Source organism: Rhinatrema bivittatum, chromosome 2, assembly GCF_901001135.1.
Source record: "Rhinatrema bivittatum chromosome 2, aRhiBiv1.1, whole genome shotgun sequence".
Lineage (NCBI taxonomy): Eukaryota > Metazoa > Chordata > Amphibia > Gymnophiona > Rhinatrematidae > Rhinatrema > Rhinatrema bivittatum.
Genome location: NC_042616.1, coordinates 350,819,274 through 350,840,940, shown reverse-complemented (window position 1 = coordinate 350,840,940; position 21,667 = coordinate 350,819,274). Strand labels below are relative to the sequence as shown.

At 42.9% G+C, this 21,667-nt stretch overlaps 1 protein-coding gene across 3 annotated transcripts in view; it reads left to right on the top strand.

Moving 5' to 3' along the window:
* RECK (reversion inducing cysteine rich protein with kazal motifs) overlaps positions 1 to 21,667 on the top strand; it is a 631,029-nt gene that overhangs the window by 345,089 nt on the left and 264,273 nt on the right. For all 3 annotated transcript variants that reach the window (XM_029589886.1, XM_029589885.1, XM_029589887.1), the window contains one exon: positions 10,520 to 10,660. In XM_029589886.1, coding sequence (XP_029445746.1) covers positions 10,520 to 10,660 — 141 coding nt within the window. The remainder of the gene's footprint in view (positions 1 to 10,519; positions 10,661 to 21,667) is intronic.

The window sequence follows — 21,667 nt, the reverse complement described above, 5'->3', positions numbered from 1 at the left end:
CCCTCAATGGGGAAGTAATTCTCCACATATTCAACAAGTGGGTAACTCCGGCAATAGACCTGTTTGCTTACGGAACACAATACGCAGCTTCCCAGGTTCTGTTCGCATCCATTCCAGCAGGCTCAGGATAGCACAGGACGCCTTTCTGATCCCGTGGTCTTCCGGCCTACTATATGCCTTTCCACCGATCCCTCTGATCACCAGGACCATACAAAAGTGCATAGCAGACAGGGCACAATGATACTCATCGCCCCAGCTTGGCCACGCCAACCATGGTACAGTTACCCTCCTTCGCCTTTCCGTGGACGATCCGATCAGACTTCCGAATCGTCCAGACCTTCTACTTCAGGAGCAAGGAACGCTGCTCCATCCGCTACACTCCCTCCCTCCATTTGACAGCCTGGAGGCTGACAGGTGGTTGCTAACACAACAAGAAGTTTCTCAGAGGGCTCAGCTCATACTTCTCGAATCCAGGAAACCCTCCACTAGATTGAACTATAGTTACAAGTGGAAGAGGTATACCTCATGGTGTCTTTTGAACCAGGTTTCTCCCATGGATTGCACGCCTCAACAATTACTGGATTATCTGCACACCCTATACGAAGCGGGCTTAGCAACAGCATCCATTCAAGTCCATCTGAGCGCTATTGCAGCCTACCATAGGCCAGTTAATAATGTAACAATAGCGGCTCATCCTCTTCTGGCTCGATTTCTCAAAGGCATGCTCCACATTAGACCACCGTACAAGAAACCGGCAGTTCCATGGAACATCAACATAGTATTGGAACAACTTATGCGTTCTCCATTCGAACCCATGGAATCCGCACATTTAAAATACCTAACCTGGAAAGTAGTATTTCTTGTCGCAGTCACTTCAACGAGACGTGTAAGCGAACTACAGGCATTGGTTCATTATGAACCATACCTACAGTTTTTCCATCAGAAGGTAGTACTAAGGACGCATCCCTCCTTCCTGCCAAAGGTCGTGTCACAATTTCATATTAATCAAACTATTGACTTACCAACCTTTTTTCCAAAGCCGCATGCCAATGAACGCGAGTCATTACTGCATACCCTAGATTGTAAAAGAGCATTAGCTTATTACAGAAATAGAACAGCTGCTGCTTCACGACCATCTCAACTATTTTTGTCCTTTGACCCTAAAGGACCTGGTCTTCCGGTCACAAAACGGACCATTTCGAGCTGGATTATCCAATGCATCCAGTTCTGCTATGACAAACAGAACTTACCATTACTTTCCAAAACCTAAGGCTCACCAGGTGCGGGGCCCTATCAACCACGTGGGCTCACCTCAGGAACATTCAGCCCATAGATATATGCAAGGCGGCGACTTGGACATCGCTTCACACTTTCACAGCCACATTACTGCTTGGATCAACAAGCTTCGGCGGATACGATGCTAGGTCAGATAATCCTACAATCCGCAACAGCTCAGACAAAGTGATTGCCACAACCATTTCACGTTCAAAAAAAAAAAAAAAAAAAAGGATACACTGAACGTGATTGGGAGCTTGGGACTCCCAGGACAGCATGGCTAATTCATCCCTGCTATCGACGGGAAAAAACAAGTTTGCTTACCGTAAACGTTGTTTCCGTAGATAGCAGGATGAATTAGCCATGCTGACCCACCCTCCGCCCTGGCAATCAACTATATTTCGATCTACCACTGCTTAATCAACAGACTGAGGAGAATCTGTACTTCCTGCGCGGGAACCCACGCGCAGCCGCAGAGGGAACAAAAATCTATCCTCTGCTTTATCAAGCTCCGCCTCCCGGACCTGATTGACAGATCCCAGGACAGCATGGCTAATTCATCCTGCTATCTACGGAAACAACGTTTACGGTAAGCAAACTTGTTTTTTTTCCAGGCACAGACGTCACTCACTGGTCTGTAATTTTCTTGATCACCCTTGATCCCTTTTTAAAAAAATAGCGTTACATTGGCAAGCCTCCAGTTTCCAGGAACCATAGATGATATTGATAGTTTACAAATTTTCCAATTGCAGGTTCATTTCTCAGTTCTTTCAGCACTGTGGGATGTATACCTTCTGGTCCAGGTGATTTGCTACTCTTTAGCAGTGTATAGGACCTCTATCATCCTATACAATATATCATGTCAGTGTTGAGACCTGCCTGTGCTACACTGGTAGTTGCTCTGATTCTAAAACAAATTCGTCCCATACTCACTAGTGTCCAGCCCCACATGTATCAGGGCTGTTCGCAATGGTGTGGAAAATTGGAACCTGGTTAATGTCATGCTATCAGCGTAGATAAACACGTGCCTCCCGGAGGCCTACCACTCAGACAGATGTTTACATTTCTCAAGGGGCACGTGACCTGTGAGTCAACCTGCTGTAAACATACCATTGGCCCCCTACTGGCCTGGACAGTCTTAAACCTGGGTAAAAGAATGTGGACTACCTGGTCATCAATTTGCATGTTGCGCATCAAGATGCCATTGAAACCTGAATCCTGTTTGGATGCAGCTGCCAGCTCGTTCAGATGCAATGAACCAAACGTGGCCAAGGAAAAGGCTTCCCAGAACAGATTAGTTTCAAATCCTGACTCGCAAACTGCCTGCAAAGCAAGCCATAGGTGAATTAGCAACTCATGGGTTATGGGTGACTTCCTGGGGGCATCTGAAATGCTTCCTGTTCCATGTGCAGGTCCCCAGAGGCAGGCAGAGCTCCAGAGTTTCAATGCGTGGATGAGACAATGGTGCAGGGAAGAGGGATTCAGCTTTGTAAGGAACTGGGGAAACTTTGGGGAAAGGGGAGACTTTTCCAAAAGGATGGGCTCCACCTTAACCAGAGTGGAACCAAGCTGCTGGCACTAACTTTCAAAAAGGGGATAGAGCAGCTTTTAAACTAGAACAAGGGGGAAAGCTGACAGTCACTCAGCAGTGCATGGTTCGGAGAAATGTATCCTTGAAGGATATTAATGAAACAGGAGAGTTAGGGCATCCCAACAGAGAGGTTCCATTAAAAGCAAACATAGTCCATATGCCTATATGTAAAAAATCACCAAAGCTAATGATTTCCGAATTATCCCAAACAACTGAAAAGCAAGTTGGTAAAACAAACAGAAAACACACTTTGAAATGTTTGTATGCCAATGCCAGAGGTCTAAGAAGTAAGATGGGAGAGTTAGAGTGTATAGCAGCAAATGATGAGATTGACATAATTGGCATCACAGAAACTTGGTGGAAGGAGGATAACCAATGGGACAGTGCTATATCAGGGTACAAATTATATCGCAATGATAGGGAGGATCAACTTGGCGGGGGTGTGGCACTTTATGTCTGGGAGGGTATAGAGTCCAACAGGATAAAGATCATACAAGAGACTAAATGCTCAGTAGAATCTATATAGATAGAAATCCCATGTGTGTTAAGTAAGAATATAGTGATAGGTGTATACTACCATCCACCTAGACAAAATGGTCAGACAGATGATGAAATTCTAAGAGAATCACGGAAGCTAACCAATTTGGCATTGCAATAATAATGGGAGATTTCAATTACCCCAATATTGACTGGGTAAATGTAACATCAGGACTTGCTAGAGACATAAAGTTCCTGGATGTATAAATAATTGCTTCATGGTGCCAACAAGAGAGGGAGCTATTTTAGATTTAATTCTTAGTGGAACACAGGATTTGGTGAGAGAGGCAACAGTGATCATAACATGATCAAATTTAAACTAATAACTGGAAGGGGGACAATAAGTAAATCTGCAGCTCTAACACTAAACTTTCAAAAGGGAAATCTTGATAAAATGAGAAAAATAGAAAAAAACTGAAAGGTGCAGCTGCAAAGGTTAAAAGTGTTCAACAGGCTTGGACATTGTTTAAAAATACAATCCTAGAGGCGCAGTCCATATGTATTCCACACATTAAGAAAGGTGGAAGGAAGGCAAAACGATTACCATCATGGTTAAAAGGTGAGGTAAAAGAGGCTATTTTAGCCAAAAAAACATCCTTCAAAAATTGGAAGAAGGATCCATCTGAAGAAAAATAGGATAAAACAAGCATTGTCAAGTTAAGTGTAAAACATTGATAAGACAGGCGAAGAGAGAATTTGAAATGAAGTTGGCTATAGAGGCAAAAACTCATAATAAAAACTTTTAAAAATATATCCAAAGCAAGAAACCTGTGAGGGAGTCGGTTGGACCATTAGATGATCGAGGAGTTAAAGGGGCTCTTAGGGAAGATAAGGCCATTGCAGAAAAACTAAATGAATTCTTTGCTTCCGTGTTACTAATGAGGATGTTGGGGAGATACCAGTTCCGGAGATGGTTTTCAGGGGTGATGAGTCAGACGAACTGAACGAAATCACTGTGAACCTGGAAGATGTAGTAGGCCAGATTGACAAACTAAAGAGTAGCAAATCACCTGGACCGGATGGTATGCATTCTAGGGTACTGAAGGAACACAAAAATGAAATTTTGATCTATTACTTAAAATTTGTAACCTATCATTAAAATCATCCATTGTACCTGAAGACTGGAGGGTGGCCAATGTAATCCCAATATTTAAAAAAAAAAGGCTCCAAGGATGATCCGGGTAACTATAGACCAGTGAGCCTAACTTCAGTGCCGGGAAAAATAGTGGAAACTATTCTGAGATCAAAATCATAGAGCATATAGAAAGACATGATTTAATGGAACACAGTCAACACGGATTTACCCAAGGGAAGTCTTGCCTAACAAATCTGCTTCATTTTTTTTTGAAGGGGTTAATAAACATGTGGATAAAGGTGAACCAGTAGATGTAGTGTATTTGGATTTTCAGAAGGCGTTTGACAAAGTCCCTCATGAGAGGCTTCTACGAAAACTAAAAAGTCATGGGATAGGAGGCAATGTCCTTTCGTGGATTACAAACTGGTTAAAAGACAGGAAACAGAGAGTAGGATTAAATGGTCAATTTTCTCAGTGGAAAAGGGTAAACAGTGGAGTGCCTCAGGGATCTGTACTTGGTCCGGTGCTTTTCAATATATATAAATAAAAATGTTAAATAGTTTGGACAAAATCGCTAATCTCAGAAACCACTGAACTGATTGCTTTCAAATTTGGACACAAACTTCATTTCGCATTCAGGAAGGTTCTTCTGTACTTACATTACAGATATTTATTTATTTATTTATAACTTTTTTATACCGAAGTTCAAGTGACAGGGTTAATTATCATTCCGGTTTACATTACAAGTAGAAAATAATGACAACAGTGTCTTACAATGAACAAGGAGATGAACAGCTTGGAGAACATAACTAGGAAAAAGAACAATGTGTGCAGTTACATGAATTGGAGTTAAAGGGTAACAAGCTAAAATAGGAGGGAAATTAACTAATGGAGGGAGGAAGGGGGGAAGAAGTTACTGTAGCTAAGTAACCATAAACTTAGGTCATGGATAGCGATAGTCTGTGACAGTCTGTGGAGGCTATAGTCTGTGACAGTTTGTGGATGTTATGGGTGACTCAAGAAGTTATGGGAATGCTTGACCGAACAACCAAGTCTTGAGTCTTTTCTTGAACGTGGTAGGGCAATGAATCAGTCTGAGCTCAGGAGGAAGCAAGTTCCATTGTTTGGGGGCCTGCAGTGGATAGAGCTCTTTTCCTTAAAGATGATTTAATGGGAGGAGCTTGTCACACCTGTGAAGGTAAAATAGGTTTAAAGATTTTTTCCAGAAAGCGACATCTGCTGGACGTAAGCGCCATCTGTTACACCTTACACTAACACACGCTACACTAATCATTTCGCCAGTCCAGGTCCACGTTTCACTTCCATTTTAACACATTCACGCACTTTTTTCGCCAGAAGATAACTATTTCCTTTACAGATAAAATACACCCACCACCCTCCTCACACCCTCCACACACATGCCAAATTTATTTAATTCCCAGGCCCTCACAACACACACAAAACCTTGCAGAAGTCCAGGAGGCTCCAGCGGGAGGCCAGGACCGGTCCGGGACACATCTCCTGCACTACGGCCGTCGGCTGCCATCAATCAACATGGCGCCGATGGCCCTTTCCCTTACTATGCCTCTCGGGGACACCAATGGTGGCAGTAGCCCATTTGACATAGTAAGGGCGAGGGCCCCTCGGTGCCATTTTCAGGACTGGCAGCCGGCGGACCTTTGCCCTTACTATGTCAGAGGACCTACCGCTGCCATTGCTCCACCCCACTGACATAGTAAGGGCAAAGGGCCGTCGGAACCCGTTTCAGTGCTCGCAGCTGATGGACCAACGCCAATACATCGCTCCCGGACCGCTCCTGAACGCCCGCTCTACCTACTGACATTTTTATCAGGTCTCGGGGGGGTCTGGAGGGTGGGGGGTATTAATGAATTTATTGCCAATATCTTGGGGAGGGGTCACAAGGGGGGGCAGGTTTCATTCATTCGGCAACTCTGGGGGGGCAGGGGGGTGGGGGTACTGTTTTTTCGCAGGGGTGGGGGGGGGGGGCAGGAGAGTGTGGGGTGGTTAGTTTAAGAGAACGTTTCTTATAGGGTTGTTTTTTGGGGGAAGGGGGAGGTTCACACACAAATACATACAGTAAACTTGCACGATCTCGGGAACGCACCAAAATAATCCTCCCCAGACCACAAAACAAATTCGGGAGTGCAAATTTGGTTAAGCACTCCACTATTTGGCTACATAATGCGCACAGACGCCCAGGGACAGACCACATGTAGCACCAACAATTTTAATTTCCCAGGTCTTTGGGGGGGGGGGAGGAGGCAGGAGGGTGGGGGGGGTTATTATTTGATTTAAAGGGTTGGGGAAGGGTGGTTTTGTTTTTGGGGTGGGGGGTTCCCACAGAAATAAAGACAAAAGTTTTCTGATCTGCAGGATAGGCAGTAGGCGGGGGGAGGTGACAGTGAGGGGAGGGAGAATGAGGGGGGGAGGTGAGTGTCAGGGGAGAGAGTTGGAGTGGGGACAGGGGAGGGCAGGGGGGGTGAGTGACTGAGGTAAATGAGCAAGGGGAAGGGGGAGGGAGGGAAAAGAACCTGACTCTGCCACTGCAACGCGTGGCAGGGTATCGCTAGTATATATATATAAATGATCTGGAAAGGAATACGATGAGTGAGGTTATCAAATTTGCGGATGATACAAAATTATTCAGAATAGTTAAATCACAAGCAGACTGTGATACATTCCAGGAGGACCTTGCAAGACTAGAAGATTGGGCATCCAAATGGCAGATGAAATTTAATGTGGACAACTGCAAGGTGTTGCATATAGGGAAAAGTAGCCCTTGCTGTAGTTACACGATGTTAGGTTCCATATTAGGAGCTACCACCCAGGAAAAAGATGTAGGCATCATAGTGGATAATACTTTAAAATCATCGGCTCAGTGTGCTGCAGCAGTCAAAAAAGCAAACAGAATGTTAGGAATTATTAGGAAGGGAATGGTTAATAAAACGGAAAAAGTCATAATGCCTCTATATCGCTCCATGGTGAGACCACACCTTGAATACTGTGTACAATTGTGCTCGCCGCATCTCAAAAAAGATATAGTTTCCATGGAGAAGGTACAGAGAAGGGCAACCAAAATGATGGAACAGCTCCCCTGTGAGGAAAGGCTGAAGAGGTTAGGGCTGTTCAGCTTGGAGAAGAGATGGCTGAGGGGGGATATGATAGAGGTCTTTAAGATCATGAGAGGTCTTGAACAAATAGATGTGACTCGGTTATTTACACTTTCGAATAATAGAAGGACTAGGGGGCATTCCATGAAGTTAGCAAGTAGCACATTTAAAACTAATCAGAGAAAATTATTTTTCACTCAACGCACAATAAAGCTCTGGAATTTGTTGTCAGAGATGTAGTTAGTGCAGTTAGTGTAGCTGGGTTCAAAAAAGGTTTGGATAAGTTCTTGGAGGAGAAGTCCCTTAACGGCTATTAATCAAGTTTACTTAGGGAATAGCCACTGCTATTAATTGCATCAGTAGCATGGGATCTTCTTAGTGTTTGAATAATTGCCAGGTTCTTGTGGCCTGGTTTGGCCTCTGTTGGAAACAGGATGCTGGGCTTGATGGACCCTTGGTCTGACCCAGCATGGCAATTTCTTATGTTCTTGTATCCTTGACCGACCCTGCCTTTCTTACCTAGCCAGTCAACATCTTCCTGATCAAGAAGATTTTGGAAGGGTCGCCCCAACCTTGAGCCTTTGTGAAGAATGCAAAGCTCACCAACTGATTAGCTGCTGCCCCTTTTGATAACTGTGTCCCTTGCCAAGATAACATATTTGACAATGAGGTTGTCTGGGGCTGGGCCTGCCACCCAGCCTAGCCCTTTCAGAAATGCTGCACTCTGTTGTATCCTCTGCAGTTCATCAACCATGTGGACAGGACCACTGCACTCAGCAATTCCCATTCTGTTGAATTCCAATCTCACACAACCAATTTGGGACTGGCTTTCCATCTGCATCTTCCATATTTTAAATGCCCTTCAGCCCGCCTTATGCGAGATTTCTCTCATTGCCCTGCTCAGTCCGCCCCCTCTTCTGGAATCGTCGTCATAGGGATCACCAAGTGGGGGAAGGGGAGACAGCGAGGGAGAGTCGACGGCCAGAAATATCTCATGCTTGCCAGGCCAGTCAAGGCTTCTAGCATAATGTTATGTACGTGCTCCATGCAAGCAGTGCAGACATTCCTATTTCTGTTTGTTTTGAGTTGGTCAACTCTGTTCTACACTCATTTACATTCTATTTGCTGCTATTTGATCTCCTGAGGCTGACTTTTTTTTTTTCAGTTTCAGAATAACATATCAAATACCATCTAGAATTGCTTCTTGCTACAGCTTTCTTCCTGTCCTTTAAATTCCTATCCTTGATCCATTCATGTTTATCTGTTAAGGATGCTTGGTTTACTGTTAATGCCTTGTTTAGGAAAAGTTTTGATTAAGCATGAAGGTTTGCTGTTCAAATGCCCTGTCATCTTTTAAACACTTTCAATCTGACCAGTTTTCCTGATATTTGAATATGCAGGAGCTAATTTTTTTTTTTTTAATTTTTTATTTATGCTGATTTTTACAATCTTACACAGAGGGAAAAGACAAATAATTACAGATTCTCAATAATATAACATTCCATAGAGTATATATTATAATCTGCGTTACCGAATAAGGAAAAGTAATGCTCAAGATTGAGAAAGAAATTTGAGCGGTCTAAGGAAAACAGGATAACCTTTTACAATTGAAAAAAGAAGACTTCTCCTAGATATATTATATTTATATTATCTGCTTCGTTCCTATGCTAAATTTCACGGGGGAAAAGAATCAAGAAATTTTTTTAACTGTGTTATTTCAAAATAAACATATTTTTGACCATTTCTCCAAACTTCACACCTACATGGATATTTTACAATCATTTTCCCACCCTTTTGTTCCACGTCTGTTTTTAATTCTAAGAATTTTTTCCTCCTTAGTTGAGTTGTTCTGGAAAGATCAGGGTAAACCCAGATTTTTCCACCGTGGAAATTTTCTGTTCTTTTTTTCATAAACAATCTGAAAACAGCATCTCTATCTGTTGCAAAAACAAACTAACAGGAGCTAATCTGTACAATAGATAGATGAGGCGGCCGCCATCCAGTGCTCCTACTATGTGACAAGGGCCAGCCAATGGCACGGATACCCTGTCACATGGTAAGGGCAAAGGGCCATCAGCGCCATCTTTATGATTGGCAGCCGACGGCCCGAGAACGGGAGATCGCTCCCGGGACCACCACTAGACCACCAGGTAATTTAAAAATGTTTTGGGGGGATCGGGAGGGTGGGAGAAGCTAAGGGGTCATCTTTAAAGGGTCGGGGTGGGTTTTTTTTTAATCGGGCCATCGGCGCCATTTTTGATTGGCAGCCAAAATGGCGCCGATGGCCCGAGAGCGAGAGATCGGTCCCCGCGCCCCCACTGGACCACCAGGTACTCGTAAAAAGTTTTGAGGGGGTTCGGGGGGTGGGGGAAGGTAAGGGATTAGTTGTATAGGGTCGGGGTGGGTTTAGGAGTTGTTTTGGTGTGCCGGTTTTCCCGCCCTCCCCCCAAATAACTCCTGTTAGTGGACACTAACGGGAGTAACGATTTTTCACGATAAATCGTGAAATTTTTTATTGTATCGCGCACTGTACCGATTTTTGATGATTTAAAAAATATCGGACGATTTTTTTAAATCGTCAAAAAACGATTCACATCCCTAATCAGTATTTGGAAATTCTTTAAATTACTTGTATGCAATTCCCTTGAACCTCCAAGTTTGGTCAGGTTCAGAAAAATGTTAAAAATGACTTGTCATGGATTGTGAATATTTTATACAGTGTATATTATTTGTGACATTGTAGTCTGGTCGTTTTTAAATTTCTTGCTGACATACTGTTTTTAAATTGATATATGGTATTAGTAGTTATATATACTTTTGAAAAAATTGCACAGTATAGACTGCAGGTTATTTACTGATTATATATACCTATTTCCAGCTGATCATTAAATTTCTAAACTATTTTTTCAGATTCAAGCCCTATAGATACTATTGTGGAAGAAGTTACTCATCCATGCAATCCAAATCCTTGTCCAACTAATCAGCTATGTGAGGTTAATCGAAGAGGCTGCCAGTCTGGGGAACCTTGTCTTCCATATTTTTGTATTCAAGGTAATAATTGTTTATTCCAACTTTTGCCTCCTGGACCTGCCAGGGCTAGACATGCTGTAGAGGCACTTTTTGGAGCACCTAAGGGTCGGGAGAGAATCTCAACCATTGCTTAGTGGTGACACCTGTTGATTAGAACAAAGGGTATAAGTTCACCACGTTAGGAGCGGAGGATCATCACTGCAATGGCTGGACTAGTATATTGTGTTCAATTCTGAGGCTGTTCCTCCAAATGGTTATAGAGAGGGGGAGGTGTATTATGTTTGTTAATTTAAAGAATTTATATCCCACTCGATCCAGCATATTTAGCGGGTAACTACTATACATACATAATAAGAACATATTTATTTATTTATTTATTTATTTTTGGTTTTTGTATACCGGAAGTTCCTGTATACAATACATATCACTCCGGTTCACATTTAACAGAAATAACTATCGCCGGGGAGGCGGTTTACATGGAACATATCGAATATAATGAACGGATAATAATCAAAGTAAAATCTATTATGAAACAACTAAGATCAACTTAGAAAACAACTTGAAACATATAACTGACGCAATATGAACATTACAATAATGCTGTAAGACAAGGCTGAAAGTTTGTTCTTCTTGCTTTTAGCTCTCTGGGAAAGCTTGATGGAAAAGCCAAGTCTTGAGTTTCACTTTGAAAGTAGTATGGCACGGTTCAAGGCGGAGGTCCGGTGGTAGTGAGTTCCAGAGAGACGGGCCTGCTGTGGATAGAGCACGTTTCCTCAGGGTAGATTTAGCAGGTTGGGTGATCATTCTATTCTGGTATGCCCTTCTTCATATCAATTTAAATACAAAAACAACAACAATGATACAACCATAACCTAGAGAATAGTTACCAATATGATATAAGGTGTACATCAAGAGTCCTATGAGATGAGACTTGAGGACCTAAATATGTATCCTCTGGAGGAGAGGAGATATGGGGATATGATAGACTAGGGGTGTACAACTCCAGTCCTATAGGACCACATACAGGTCATGTTTTCAGGATAACCAAAATGAATATGGATGAGATAAATTTGCTTGCACACTGTGATAATTATATTCAGATCTATCTCATGCTTCCTCTGTATTCAGGCAGGGCCATCCCCTTCTCTCAACCTGGAAGAGGTAGGACTTGGAACAGTTAGGAATATTCACTGTTCTACAGCTGGGCTCTTCCTCTAAACTAAAAGAAGGTAAAGCGTTTTGCAAAGAAGTTTGGCCTATAACATGTTACACTGGTCTTATGGATACCAAGAAACATCTACAAACTGATGTACACCAAAGGCACCATAGAATCTGGGAGCAACCCACCATATGGCAGAACATCAAATCCAGGAAACTGATGAGCAAGCACAGAGGTATTGCATGGATGGCCTGACCCTAAGGCAATTTAAATAAAATAAAATAAAATAAAATACAGAATTGACTACAAAGTTTTAACAATCCTCCACAAAATAATCACAGGACAGCAAAACTACTGGCTAAGCAAACACATCGAACTACACACTCCAAAAAGGAACCTTCGCTCAGTGAATAAAGGCCTCCTCAAAATCCCTCATGTAAGAACCACTCATCTGATCTCAACCCGTGAGAGAGCTATATCCATTGCCAGCCCTGCACTATGGAACTCATTACCATCCAATTTAAGAACACAACCAAACACTAAAACGTTTAAAAAAGAGTTTAAAACCTGGCTTTTCAACAGAGCCTACTCAGACGCTCTCTACCATCAACACCAACAGTTTCCCACCCAATACAACATCAAGAAAACAGAGATACCATCATCTCCACCCATGGAGTCTCATCTGAACTGTTAAACCCACTATACACCGCTCAAGAACCTTTTTCAATATGTAATAACCAACATTTCCTGATGCTTTTATTTTTTACCCAACTTTTTCACCTATTATGCTCACTGTAGAAACCCTGATGTAACTTTGTCTACTTATTATGATTACTGTTAACCGTTATGATGGCGAAACCGAATGATGGTATACAAAACATGTTAAATAAATAAATAAATAAAATTGATATATGTGAGAGGCCTCAGTCCGTATAGGCTCTGCCTGAGGAGGGTTGCACTGCAGAAAAGACAATCCCTAACCTGTTTTGGCAGTACCCTTCTGCACAGGACTCACTGAAGAAAACCAACAAATTAAGAGACTGCATTTCGAGAAGGTACATTTATTTATTTTTTCTTTAATTTGATATTTCACCTTCTCATACAAACCACAAAGCGGATTACAAAGCAAATATATAATATAGCAAAATACAATGATATAGCAGGAAGTAATCCTGTAGTTGACCTGCTATCCAAGTGATGCATTATCCTTCTGCCCAAAGGATTGGTCTCCAAGGGCTGATGCCCATGAGGAAAGAGTTAGAGAGGCTATCATAAGAACATAAGAAATTGCCATGCTGGGTCAGACCAAGGGTCCATCAAGCCCAGCATCCTGTTTCCAACAGAGGCCAAAACCAGGCCACAAGAACCTGGCAAATACCCAAACACTAAGAAGATCCCATTCTACTGATGCAATTAATAGCAGTGGCTATTCCCTAAGTAAAATTGATTAATAGCCATTAATGGACTTCTCCTCCAAGAACTTATCCAAACCTTTTTTTGAACCCAGCTACACTAACTGCACTAACCACATCCTCTGGCAACAAATTCCAGAGCTTTATTGTGCGTTGAGTGAAAAAGAATTTTCTTCGCTTAGTCTTAAATGTGCTACTTGCTAACTTCATGGAATGCCCCCTAGTCCTTCTATTATTCATCTACTCGTTCAAGACCTCTCATGATCTTAAAGACCTCTATCATATCCCCCCTCAGCCGTCTCTTCTCCAAGCTGAACAGCCCTAACCTCTTCAGCCTTTCCTCATAGGGAAGCTGTTCCATCCCCTTTATCATTTTGGTTGCCCTTCTCTGTACCTTCTCCATCGCAACTATATCTTTTTTGAGATGCGGCGTGATTCTATCATTAGGAATGTAGATGCCTGGTGGACATGAGGATTGCTTAGTAACTTGCCTGCCTGATGTGAAGTATCAGACCTCATGCATCACCTAGATAGGATTTTGGACAGTGCAAGGAGCTGACTGTCGTAGTTAGTAGTACATATGGGTAGTACATAGTTTAGTAGTACATATGGGTACCAGTGACATAGGAAAGTGTGTGAGGCAGGTTCTGGAAGCCATATTTAGAATTTTAGGTAGAAAGATGTAATCCAGAACCTCCAGGACAGGATTCTGAGAAATGCTCCCAGTTCCATTTGCAGGGCATCAGAGGTGGGAGCACTGAGAGGAGAGGATCACTTTTCTGGTGCTTGAAGAGAATCTGTATGTATTGCTTGGGGAAATTTTAGAACTTAAAAGTTTTGGGGAGAAGTAAACTGTTAGGGTATATTCTTTAGTGTGCTTTGTATTAAATAGCTAGTCAGAGGGAAGGCAAATGTGTTTTGTATTAAGTAGAAAAAAAAAGTTTAATGAGCCTTTTAACTTAAATTCAGAAATTCCCCACTCCTTATCAAGAGTTTAATTATCCCCTTGTAGATCGCTATCAGATAATTAGTGAATACACTAATACATTTAAAGAATCCTAATTGTATGCATTCCTACTCCCAGAGCACCCTTAACTTAACTAGAACCTGAACAAAATTAACATGAAGGCAGCAGTCCAGCAGCAAGGGGGGGGGGGGGCCTTCCAGTCTTTTGCATCGAGTGTCACATGTATGAGTGCATGCGGTTCAAAGAGCTCCTGTTTCTCAGAGAATGAGTCAATTCGCTGGAGGCTAGACTGGCAGGCCTGGAGGAGCTGAGGCAGACAGAGAGGTATATATATTATTTTATTTATTTAGAGGTTTTGTATACAGTTGTTCCAAGTGGCGTAGTCCTACCTTGGACTGGATTCGGAACGGGGCCTTGGGTGCCAAAGGAACAATGGGGAACTGGAGGCACCAAAGGAAAGGATGGCCTGAGCCTTGAGAGTCCACGTCCAGAGGAGAGGCGTCACTGACAGGCGAGGTTCAGAGCCGGCGATGAGTGGAAGTTGTGGCAAGCAGCGTAGAACTCTGGACACAATCATTCAAGGCAATGGTCAGGGCACAGAGAAGGCAGGCGAGTGGTCAGGCGAAGCAGAAGTCGAAATTCGGAGAGAGTCAAATGCGTGGTTGGGCGAATCAGAAGTCTTGACCCAAGTAGGCAGTCAAAATGTATCTGGAACTTGAAAGGAGGCTTGGAGGCAACTAGGAATGAGGGAACCTGTTGCAAAGGCAAGCTCTGACTGTCAGAGCTTGCCTTAAGTAGGTCTGGGCTGCGGGCCCTTTAAATTGATCAAAGAGACGTGCACACGCACCTGGGAACCCAGATGGGGAGAGACCAATGGTGGCGGCGTCCCTGCCGTGGTGCGGCATGTTGGTGGCGTCTTGGCTGCATCTTGGGCCCAAGGAAGCAGCGGAGAGGCCGGGGCCCAACCCCAACAGGGCAGCAGGTTATGTGAGGAGGGCCGGTCGCGAGTTTTGCGGCTTGCCGACGTAAGAACTGTGAGACTTCTATGAATAAAAATTCCATGTATGATAGGGAAGAGTATGCCTGTACACCTGTCAGAATGAATGTGTTGAGACATGATTCAATCCTTGATGATGAAATGTTTGACTCAGCTGTGATGTCTCATTTATAGTCTTATTGTTGAGATTAGTTTTATATTTGTTGTATTTTAGCTTTTGTTAATATTTTGTTTGGATTTTATTCATAACGTTTTAGTCAATTGTGTTTTTATATATTACTATGAATGATTCAATGTATGTTTTTATTGTAACCTGGCAAGAACTTTCGAACATGAGCATACTATAAATTTTATAAATCTATAAATAAATGAACAGACAGACAATGAAATGCTAACACATTTGGCAACATAGTAATAATAGGAGATTTCATTTACCCTAATTTTGATTGGGTATGTGTCACATCAGGACATTCTAAGTAGGCAAAGTTTCTAGATGAAATAATTGGTTGTTTCATGGAGCAGTTGGTCCAGGAACAGACAAGAGGGGGAGCTATTTTAGACCTAATTCTTAGTGGAATGTAGGATTTAGTGCAAATGGTAATGATAGGAGAGCCACTTGGCAACAAAGATAATAAAGTGACCAAATTTCACTTAAAAACTGGAGGGAGGTCTTAAGGAAAGTTACTGCTCTCGCATTTAACTTTCAAAAGGGAGATTTTGATAAAATGAAAATAGTTAGAAAAACACTAAAAGATGCAGCTGCAAAGGTTTGAGAGTTTACATTAGGTATGGACATGTTTTTAAAATATCATCTTGGAAGCCCAGGCCAAATATGTTCCATGCATTAAAAAATGTAGAAGGTGAAACGACTGGTCCCAAAAAACAAAGCGGAAGCCGATCCAATATTGCTGTGTAGTGGAAAAAACAAAGAAGGATCGGTATGTCAGAAGAACTTTTATTAGAACTTGCCCAACTCTGGCCTAGTTTTGCTCACACAGGAGCTGCCTCAGGGGCTACTGTATAGATGGACTCTTGAAGACAAGGCTTCAGTACAGAAACAGCATAAGATACTCATAATTATTCAATACAAGACAACTTGGCATTAGACAAAACACATTCAGATTTGGGATGCTTAACACAGTTTTGTCTGTCAGTCCCGCGGATGTGCCTTTATCAAAATGTCAAGGAGATCGCTAGTTTTGCTAAGCGATCATATTCAAATTGTGCGATGCTGTGTGAATATCGAAATCAGTAAAGCATCAGAATCCAAACAATTTCTGTAAACTTCGGCAGGGAACTGCAGTGCTTTAGTCTCTTGTATTGAATGATTATGAGTATCTTAAGCTGTTTCTGTACTGAAGCCTTGTCTTCAAGAGTCCATCTACACAGTAGCCCCTGAGGCAGCTCCTGTGTGAGCGAAACTCGGCCAGAGTCGGGCAAGTTCTAATAAAAGTTCTTCTGACATACCGATCCTTCTTTGTTTTTTCCGAAGGTCAAAAGACTGCCAACATGGTTAAGAGGTGAGAAGAAAAAGGATAACATAGCCAAAATAACTTCTTTCAAAAAAATGGAAGAAGGATTCAAATGAAGAAAAACAAGAAAATGTATAAGCTTTAGCAAGTTGGATGCAAAACATTGATAAGGCAAGGAAAAAGAATTTGAAAAGAAGCTAATACACAATTATTCAAAATTGTTAAAACACAAGAGAAATTGCAAAAGAACCCTGGGAGATTGGGCATCCAAATGGAAGTTGGCATTTATTGTGGACAAGTACAAAGTGATGCACATAGGGAAGAGGAACCCAAATTTATAGCTACACGATGTAAGGTTCCACATTGGTAGTCACCACCCAGGAAAACAATCCAGGTGATATCGTGGATAAAGGTTTGAAACCATCTGCCCAGTGTGCAGTGGCGTCCAAGGAAACAAATAGAATGCTAGGAATTATTAGGAAAGGAATGGAGAATAAAACAGAGAATATCATGCCTCTGTATCGTTCCATGGTGCGACCACACCTTGAATATTGTGTGTAGTTCTGGTCACCGCATCTCAAAAAAGATATAGTGGAATTAGAAAAGTTACAGAAAAGGGTGACCAGATGATAAAGGGGATGGAATGAATTCCTTATGAGGAAAGGCTAAAGAGGTTAGGGCTCTTCAGCTTGGAAAAGAGACATGATAGATAAAATAATGAGAAGATTGGAAGAGGTAAATTCAAGCTGTTACGATTCAGCTCACGGGCCTAGCCATGAGCAGCCTCTCACCTCCTGCAGCCCGAGTGCCACCGACATCCTCGCTCCACGGGAGGCGGAGCCGCCGTCGATCTTGCCCTTCTTCACTGCATGGAGCCGCCGATACCCTGGCCTTGTCTTGCTGCCTGGAGGCCGCCTTCGTTGCCTCTTCCGGCGTCACAGGGAAGCCGCCGACATGGTACTCCTCCCTTGTGGCCCGGAGGCCGCCGACGTTCCTCCTTTGCGGCATGGGGGTTGTCATTGTTACAGCCTTCTTCGTGGCATGAATGCCTCTGCCACTGTCCCCGGTCCTGGCCTCACCTTAGGTGTGCGGCTGTGCCTCTCCTCGATATTGAAAGGGCCCGCGGTGGGAGAAGCCCTGCGGCCCTGTCTGATGACGTCTCCCGGCAACATTTCTTCAGCCCTATAAAAGGGCTCCTCGCCAGTCCCTCATCGCCTTCACAAGGAGCTTGCCTGCTCCTGGATGTTCCGTTCCAGCTCTTCATCCAGGAGGCTCTGAGGTCCATCATATCTCCTTCAATGTCCGTGTTCTTTGTGGGAGCTCCCTTGTCTTAGTCCGTGGTTCCTGGTCTCTCATCGGATCCTGCGTCCTTGTGCGTCCTGTGCCTTGTCATTCCAGTTCTCTAGTTCCTGTCTCCAGATGTCCCTGTCCTTGGTCCTCGCCTCCAGTTGTTCCAGTGCTTCAGTTCCTGTGTCCTTTTATCCCGGTTCCTCCAGTTCCTGGCTCCGGGTATTCCAGCCTTGTCTCGTCGCCGGATTCCACCTTCAGGTGACCGTCCTGAGTTTGCTTGAATCCGTGTTTGAATCTTAGCCTGAGTCCTGTTCCCGGTCATTGAAGCCCTGTTCCGTCTGATCCGTCTTCTAGTGCTGCCCGGATTCCTTTTCTGTCCTGACCTTCAGTCCTATGCTTGTCCTGCTCTCCGCGTGGTCCGTGACCAGCCTCTTCAGGTTGTGTAGGGTGCGCTGCAGGAAAGGGTGGTCCACGACCAGCCCACGGAGGGCAGTGTAGGGCACCCTGAGAGGTAGTGCCTGCCTGAGTCTCCTAGTGCCTCTACTCGTCCAAGTGTCTCGTCTCGTCCAAGTCTTTTAGTGCCTATGTCTTGTTCTTGTTCTACAGTCATCGCCTGTCCTCGACCTCTGTCCATCCTGTCGCACTTGCCGCTCCCAGGCGGCGGATCCAAAAGGGCTATTGAGTGGCCGGAGGTCTACCCCAGAGATTAGCATTGTGTTGCTGGGTCTCTTCTGGTGTGTTCGGTTTCGGCAGAGGTCAGGGCCCCTACTCTTCAGTCTGTTTGCCCGTGCTCGGATACATCTCTCGTCTGCCTCGGCACTTCTCCGGAGTTCCCTCTGGGGCCGTGCCGTGGCCCAAGGGCACACTCTCTCTCCCGAATCGGGACCGCTCCCTAGTGCTTCCTAACACAAACTGGTTGTTTACCCTTTCAAAAAGTACAATGACTTAGGGACATGCAGTGAAGTTATTAGGTGATACGTTTAAGATAATTAGGAGAAAAATCTTTTTTTTCTCAACACATAATTAAAGTCTGAAATTCGTTGACAGAGGATGTGGTCAAAGTTGTTGTAGCTGGGTTTAAAAAAAGTTGTACATGTTCCTGGGCGAAAAATGCATAAACCATTATTATGGTAGATTGGGGAAATTCACTGCTTGACCCTGAAATAAGCAGAATGGAATCTCTTGAATTTGGAATTGTGCCAAGTACTTGTGTCTCAGATTGACCACTGTTAGAAACAGCATGGCAAAACATGTTTTTATGTTCTTGCTATAAAGGCAAAAATCCATAATAACTTTTTCTAATATATCCAAATCAGGAAGCCTGTGAGGGAGTTATTTGGACTGTTAGATGATTGAGAGGTAAAAGGGGCACTTAAGGAAGACAAGGCCATAAGTAGAAAGACTAAATTAATTCTTTACTTCAGTCTTTGCTGAGCTGAATGTTTGGGAGATAACCATGTTAGAAAGAGGATTGCTTATTTGGAGGAACTGAAACTAATCATGGTGAATCTGGATGATATTATAGGGCAAATTGACAAACTAAAGAGTAGCAAATGACTTGGACCAAATGTTGCACACCACAGAGTTCTGAAAAACTTGAAAATAATATTGCAAATCTATTACTAAACATTTGTAACCTAGCTTTTAAATGTTCTACTGTATTTGGCCAATGTAACACCATTCTTTAAAAAGGCCTCCGGTAATTCAGGAAACTATAGACTGGTGAGCCTGACTTCAGTGCGGGGAAAAATCATAGAAACTAAAGAATAAAATTACAGAACATATAGCTAGACATTGTTTAATGGGACATATCTAATGTGGATTTACCGAACGCAATTCCTGCCTCGTCAGTCTGCTACATTTTTTTTTGCAGGGGTTAAGAAATATGTGAATAGTAGGGCGGTTTGGAGCAAAATTACCTGTTAAAATCTTCTCCGGGCAACTGGTAAATACTTTACCTTGAATTGGGTGCGAGTTTCCTTGCACTTTGGATTTCCGCATCGCATCGCTGTGACCCTGATGTCAGAGGGAGGGGCCGGGCAGAACCCTTAAGATCTGCTCCCTAGCAGTGCCCCGCTGCCGTCGGCGCGTCGCTAAAGCCGTGCATGCCTAAGGGGCGTGGATCAGCATGGACCTTTTTGATTTGCTTCTTGCCTGGACTTATGGGTAAAAAAACTTGACTCTATTTCATTGTAAATTAAACCAACTTCCCCTGGAGGAGATTGAATTGAAGAATTTGACAAGTGAGAGGGTGTTTTCTCAGGGAAGGAGGTTTTGTTAGTATATTTCCTTCTGTGTTTAAATAATGCCTCACAAGAGAAAAGCTAAGGTGAGGGTTTAACCAGCTGAGCCCATCCCCTTACTTCAGCAATGCCTCATGCCTGAGTTTGCGGTTCCAGCAGCACTACAGGGGGTTGAAAAACCCATTGGTGGAGCAGTGGGAGGAACACTGATGTCACCTGGGGAGATAACATTAAGTCCCCCTGAACCTCGGCAGTTGAATTTAGCTTCCCCTCCTATTCTCTCCCTAGCTACTGGTGGAAATGGAGGTAATCCGACCATAGTATCCCAGTCAGCTAGAAAACCAGTAGATGAGTTGGAGATAGCCAGAACCTCCACTCCAGACCAAAGTTTGAACTTATCCCAGGGGAGGAGGAGCTCCTACTGGGAGAGGCCTAAGTGAAATAGGCAGTGAAGATCACAAACAAAAAACTGGAGTTGTCTGACTAGGATTGTAGAACCTACAGCTGTAACATTAGAGTCTCTTTGGGACCTAATGAAAAGACTTGTCTATAGTAGTCAGGAACAATTCTTCAGAATGTTTCCCAAAAATTAGATTCTGTTACCCAAGATCACCAGAGAATTCTTACAGAACAATGCGAACAAATACACTCATTGCAAGAAGGTTTGAAAGACCTTACTTCGACATTAGCCCGAGAGAAATTAGTAACATTTAGAAAAATGGAATTTCCGAGGTGGAGGAGAGAAAAAGGACTAATTTCCTAAATCTGTGCCTTTTCTTACCAGCGCTGACGATAAGGTAGGAGTGAGGTGAGAGCCCAACCTCCAACGAATTGTTTCTTCTGTTCTAGTATTTCCGGAAATATTTAAATTTAAGAGTATTAAATTTTCCCAAACAGGACTTAATCCCACCGTTGGAAATGTTTAAAGAATATTTGTCTCATGTTTTACAAATGTCTTAAGAATCTGTTCCCCCAATATCCCAAATCTATTATATTCCATCAAACGGGACTAAAGGAGAATTGGATAAAAAACCAGAGGAATCCCAAACTAACCTGACTGCAGTTTTAGAAACAACTGCAGAGACAGTGATTTCTTCTAGAGCTACTTTGCATATAACATTTGTTTTCGCATCTGATAGAGATGCTATATTTCGTTTTTATATGAGGGAAAGATTGGAGAATTTTCATGGGGCCCCAATTTGGATCTACCCCGATCTCTCCAGATTTACGCAATTAAGAAGAAAAAAATTTCTAGCTTTTAAAGCAGAAATTGAAAAATTGGGGGGAAAGATGCTTTTAAAATTCCCATGTAAATGTGAGATTACACATCAAAATCAGAAATATATATTCTTCGAAGATACGCAATTGCGATTGTTTCTGGATTCAATAGCCCCAGATTCCCTAGTCTTGGAAACAGACAAAATAAATATAGAGAATATGTTAGATGCAAATCTTAATTTTCAATTGTTTATTTAATATTCAAATAGG